The 5928-nt window shown below is 36.1% G+C and overlaps 1 protein-coding gene across 1 annotated transcript in view; it reads right to left on the reverse strand.

The window, feature by feature from the left end:
- The window catches only part of SENP6 (SUMO1/sentrin specific peptidase 6), a gene marked incomplete at both ends in the record, with an annotated part of 22040 nt that extends 17227 nt beyond the window's left edge, over positions 1-4813 (reverse strand). Inside the window, 5 exons of the mRNA XM_010155008.1 lie at positions 425-594; positions 2990-2997; positions 3782-3789; positions 4120-4153; positions 4643-4813. Of these exons, the coding sequence (XP_010153310.1) occupies positions 425-594; positions 2990-2997; positions 3782-3789; positions 4120-4153; positions 4643-4813 (391 nt within the window). The remainder of the gene's footprint in view (positions 1-424; positions 595-2989; positions 2998-3781; positions 3790-4119; positions 4154-4642) is intronic.
- Between the last annotated feature and the right edge of the window lie 1115 nt (positions 4814-5928).

Here is a 5928-nt window from a genome sequence, read left to right on the forward strand (position 1 = left end):
CCCTTTCTACCCTCAAGCAGATCAACACTCCCACTCAACTTGGTGTTGTCGGCAAACTTATTGAGGGTGCGCTAGATCCGCTAATCCAGGTCATTGATAAAGGTATTAAAAAGAACTGGCCCCCATACTGAGCCCTGGGGAACACCACTTGTCAGCAGCTGCCAACTGGATTCCGTACAAATATCAGTGAAAGAAACCTGACTAAATGTTGTAACTACCATGTATCTGAACAAACAGAAGACTCTAGTTTTGCCAATCTGTTGTGAAATGTACTCATCAGCCTGGGAAGGTGACAGTGCCTGGAAGAGCACTACACCTGCCCCAGCCAATGATGCCAGTTTTATTCCTTAGTGCGCTCAAACATGATTCAAAACATTAAAACATAATTTAAATTGAATAGTTAGACTAAAAATGTTTTACTTACTGTCTCCTTTACATTCGTACCAGACATTATCTTTACTCATTTTCAGTTGGTCTCTCAGACTACTACAGGTTGATGGTACTGTTTGTAGGAAAACTACTGGTAATTTTCGGACACTACACCATTCACATTTGGTCAGTTCTGAAGTTTTCAGGTTAATCTCTCGGATATCGCTTTCTGATTCTAGAATGAAATTATGACATTATAATAAATTAGAGTAAAAATATGTAGGTTTCCTCTACAATTTCTCCCTTGATTTTAACATGAAATCAGTATGTGCTCATTAACCTTTAAGACAGTTTAAGAGTTTGGAATTAACACATATCCAGAAAGTGATGAAATCTGTAATGTCTTAAAAGATGAACTGAACTCCCATATCACCTGTAAGGAAAATAATCCAAAACAGTTTTCTTCTCACCAACTTTAATCTGTTTTTTTATTCAACAGGAAAAACAGCATTTCCAGTGGCAATTTAAATTTGCAACTAGTGCTATGACACATTTTACAGTAGGTTTGTAAAACATCCTTTGTAGATTTATCTTTGACCAAGTTCCCTAAGGAAAAATACCTTTAAAACTAAAAGGAGAATAAACACATGCAGAAAAATTATCTGATTGCCTGACGAAAACAAGGCAGTGCTCTCAATTTATTACCAAACAGAAGTGCCAACAACATGGTAAATTTTTAACAGTACATCTGAGGCTGCCAACACCAATGTTGAGTATTTTATGGAGTTTACTGAATTATTAAAATGGAAGGAAAAATGTATGATGTTGGAGTTCTTCACATGTGATAAAAAGACCCAAACTTCAATGCCAGTAAATTATTTCTGTACCAGAAAAATGGTTAATGGTAGTCACATAAAGCTTCAGTTAGTGGCAGTGTCCACCATTCTATCACATGCTGAATGGCAGCCTCCACCAGAAAAACTGTACCTCCTTACACAGGAGACAGACAGGATAGAAGGAGAAATGGAGCCAACATGAAGTCCTTCTAATAAATAAAAATCAATGCAACAGTCCCTCTTCTCCTCCTCCTCCTGTAAAAGGGAGTAGGCAATGCATGGAGTTCCTGAACAGACGAAGATCTTTAATTTACACTCTAATAAGAACTTCATTAGTAATATTTTCATTGGTAAAATGTTTACCACCTAAAAACTCTAATTTTGCATCACTGTGAACATAACTGCATACACATTTAATTTTAAAAGACAAAGCCATACCATTACTTTCTACCTTACAATTGTTAGTCATTATTAATTAACAGTGGAGGGTTGTTTGAATTTTTTTTTCCCCCTCCTCAACTGTTTCCCCCATTATTCTCTAGGCGTTTAGCACCTAATGTCCAGCAGCATCCTCTGCATCCTTCCTTCTTGTTGGCAACTGAATTCACACCCCTGTGCCTCCCAGAAAAGGCATCTGCTGCTCATACTCACAGCCAAGTATCCACTGGCTGCAGACTGGAAGTGGTGACCACCGCAGCTTCTGCAGAGGAAAGCAGATCTCCTTTCCTTCTAAACCTCCAATACCCCGATCTCACTGGCTGGGGAAGAAGCAGCCCAGCTCCAAATCAGGCTGCAGCACAACATGCTTCCTTCAAGCTGACTGGGCATCATTTACTGCTCAGAGCAGTAGCCTGCCACCTCATCAGGAAAAGAGCAGCAGAAATATGCTACATGGATCTACCTAGTCCATCTCCTTGCACCGATTCTCCTTTATCTCCCTAGGGACTTACATAGAAAAAAATGAAGCTAGTAACTAAATGAAGGTTTACAGATGACTCCAAAAGTCTTTCTTCCTTTGTGTTTAGAACAACACAACAGCTTTCCAACACCAGGCTGTAGTACCTCAGTCTATAGTAATACTTTCAAGTTCTCTCCCTCCTACGTGTACACACTTTCCTTATTTCACCTAACTTCCCACTCTCAGAGGCAGACCACAGTAACAACAATCCCAACATAAAACCGGATTCAGCCCATTTAACTGAGGCATACAGGTCCTTCTAAGGCTGTCTAGACAGCAGGTCCTTGCCAAAACATGAGCTAGTTATTCTTTGGAGAAAACTCTGAATCCTTGTAACTGTGTTTGCACGAGATGAAACATAATGGATTTCTTGTGAGAGGAAGACTCATCCTTTTGCATTAAGATAGACATCTTATAATACATTTCACCATAAAGGCCTTAACTTGGGAACAAGTGTTTCCAGTACCACTGACAGAAGACAGACAACAGGATTTATCCATTAAAGGCAATGTGAGTAGTGTTTTACATGTTAGAAATGGAATGATGTTTCCTTGAAACACCAGTTGGGAGAAAACTGACAAGGGATGTGGAGAGAATTTTGAGAACTTGACATATATTTATGCATGCAAAACCAAGCTCAAGGCAGGACAGTACTGCTGTTTCTACAGCTGTTCAAAGCATTTGCCTCTCACTGAAAGAGCATGACCACCATAATCAATCTAAAGAAACAAAAAGTGACATTTTTATTTCAAGACCCTTGTTTGTATTAACTTCATAATCATAGCATGATTTGTTTTAATATAAATGGAGCTAGCTGGTAATACACCCATCTTCCTCCAGATGCACACTTCAAAAAAATGAAATGGGACAGTGGTAAATGTTCCAATAAACACAACATGTAATGAGTAGCTATTTTTATGCTATTCAGGGATCAAGTCCCAAGAAAATAATTTCACCATGCAGCTGTTTTGACTATAAAACTGATAGATGTTTCCTACAAATTTTAGTAAGCTTTTTAGAGTTTTTTAAAAATATTTAATGCATGAAAACTGTTAGTTTCTATGCATCTGTATGTTAGATGCAACAGAAGTTTAAAACACTTGACTGAGCAAAGGCTACGCTTTTATCTTCACAGGCTGTGAGATACCTTTTTGCATGTAACAATGACAAAATGCAACACTTCTCTTTTACAAATCACAACAGGCAAAATCGGATAGGACTGCATCCTCATGGAAACTTAAGATTTAACAAGAGGAGGCAAAGCTTCTTTTCAGGCCCAAAGCAAAACCCTACAGAAGAAAGCAGAGGAAAGAGAGCAATCGTCGTAAGCTCAGCACTTCCTAAACTACGTCACTGTGTGTCTTTCAGGAACATGAAATACAGAACCTACAGGCTATAGAAGAAAAAAAAATAAAGGAAGATAAAGACAGGAAAGGTCTAAGACACCTGTATGTTCTTTACTCCCTACTTATGCATCTGAAATAAAATAACTAATAAAGCATTAACAGAATCACGTTTTATAGGAGGTTACTCTTGCCTATTGATTTTATTAATCACTTCCAAGACAATCTTTGCCAATCATCACCAGAGTATCTACTGCTCTTCAATTAGGATGAACTGGAAGAGCTAATGATGCAGTTGCCCATACACCACAAATCGCTAATTCCTCCTATCTGTGAATTTTCTTTGTCAGCAGAAGGCAGAAATAATGCAAAATCATTCTGTTTGTTATTCACCAAGCAGCTCAGGTCAAATTTATACTCTCTTTTTTTTCTTCCCCTCTTACCTGACCACAAACACCCACTATAATTTATTGCATACATAACAAAACCAGAATCGACATTTCATTATGATTCACTTGTTAATTCCTTTGACAAAAGTTATCTCAATCAAAATATATACAAATATAGAGAGAGAGTATTCACATAAAATGAATGCTGTACTCACCTTCCTGACTTTCTAGGCGTATTTTGATATAATCCAGGCAAAACTGTGGAAGACAACACAATAAAACATTTCACATCTTCTCCAAACTGCAACTGACTTAATGCCTTTCAACTGTCAGTAAACATATTTCAAATTACGAAGTACTTAAGTAATAAAAATTTTAAAGTAAGTACATAAAATGTAAATTTATGTAAATGTAAATTATAACACAGTGTATATTTTAGCATAACTCAAGGAAGCAAGTATATTCTTTACTATTCAGTGTCTCTTTCAGTGATACTGACAGTTGAAACTTAAGATCTCTCTGTTTTCAAAAAGGTTTAAAAGACTGAAAAAACCCACGTACATCATAAGGAGAAAAAAACCCCAACTTCTAAAGAGAATGTCACGTATCAGTATTTATGAAGACAAGCCACTGAAATTAGAGACAAACTTACTGTTCCACAAACAAAATATTATGTTGTTCAAGTATACAAATAATAACGTCCATCAAAAACGGAAAGGAGATTTTTCAAATAACAAGTCTACTTACAATCACAGGTTCCACTACCATTCTTCGTAGCGTTCCGATTCGTATACTTCGACAGTTCAGAATGACACTTTCACAGGCATTTTGATAATTTAGAGGTACAGCCTCAGTTACAATCTCTTGAGAAATAACTTTACGACGTTTTATTGGAGTGTTAGACACAATGTTCCCAAACTGAAAAGAAATTTTCAAGGTTTTAGAATGTCTCACTAAGGTCTACTGCTAAAATGAGCTTGTTAAAAAACGAGTGACTAAATTTTTGGCTATTTTTCTGTTGGTCAACAGGATTATTTACTTCAACATCCAGCTCAACCACATACAGAAGGTACAAACTTCCCAAAAGACTTTTTGTAACACCTGAAGTGTTGCAATTTCTAGATTCAAGGAAAAAAGGTAAAGTGACACTTGTAGATATTTTGTTAACAATTCCAAATCACAAATAACATTTCTAAAATTGCCAAAACTAATTTAGTTTTTATAATTTTGAAACACTGTGCAGCCCATCAAAACAGTTATTTTTAATGTATACTTTATTTATTTATATAAAAACATTAATGCTGTAAAAGCACCACAATCTGGGTGAGTTTATTTTTTCTTTCCTTTTTTATTAGTCCAAGCTCTTGGTGACTGAAAACACTGAGTTATTACGGAAGTACACTCCATCACCACATTAGCAGGAGCAGAATCTTCAAGAAATATAAATAAAGAAGTCCAATCAAAATTCCTTAAAGCAATTCTACAGAAATACTAAGATGCTTTTAGGACCAATTCTAGGGTCAGAAGACAAAACACTGAAAGAATGCCATGTGGAGTTCAGCTCCAGTCTCTAAATGCTGACTGAAGCTGTAATCTCAATTAAGTCTCCTGTTCACCAACAGAACAATCTTACAAGAACCAATTAAAATGAAAGAAAGCTGGTTCAGAATATTATGTTTATTTTTAGTACTGCTTATATTGCTCTATGTTATTGAAGGATTTTCTGTACACTAGTCTTTTCTTTGGTATTTATATTGTTTCACAAAGCTGTCCGTTAATAAACATACTTTTGGGTTACAAAACACAAACTCCCAAAGAAAAACATTTTAAGGGATTCAATATTTCTATTAAGACTAATTGTCAACAATTATTTCAAAGGCCCTAATCACTACATTATCTTGGCCATAATTCAAAAATACACTTTTGGATGCTTCCCTTAAATCCAGTGGGAGAAATCCTGCAATTAAAATATTTTCCTAGGACTCTCGTTGACGGCAGGTTTTCATTTTTGTCTGCTTGACTAACTAAATAGT

This window comes from Eurypyga helias, unplaced genomic scaffold (genome assembly GCF_000690775.1).
Source record: "Eurypyga helias isolate BGI_N326 unplaced genomic scaffold, ASM69077v1 scaffold31127, whole genome shotgun sequence".
NCBI classification, from domain to species: Eukaryota; Metazoa; Chordata; class Aves; order Eurypygiformes; family Eurypygidae; genus Eurypyga; species Eurypyga helias.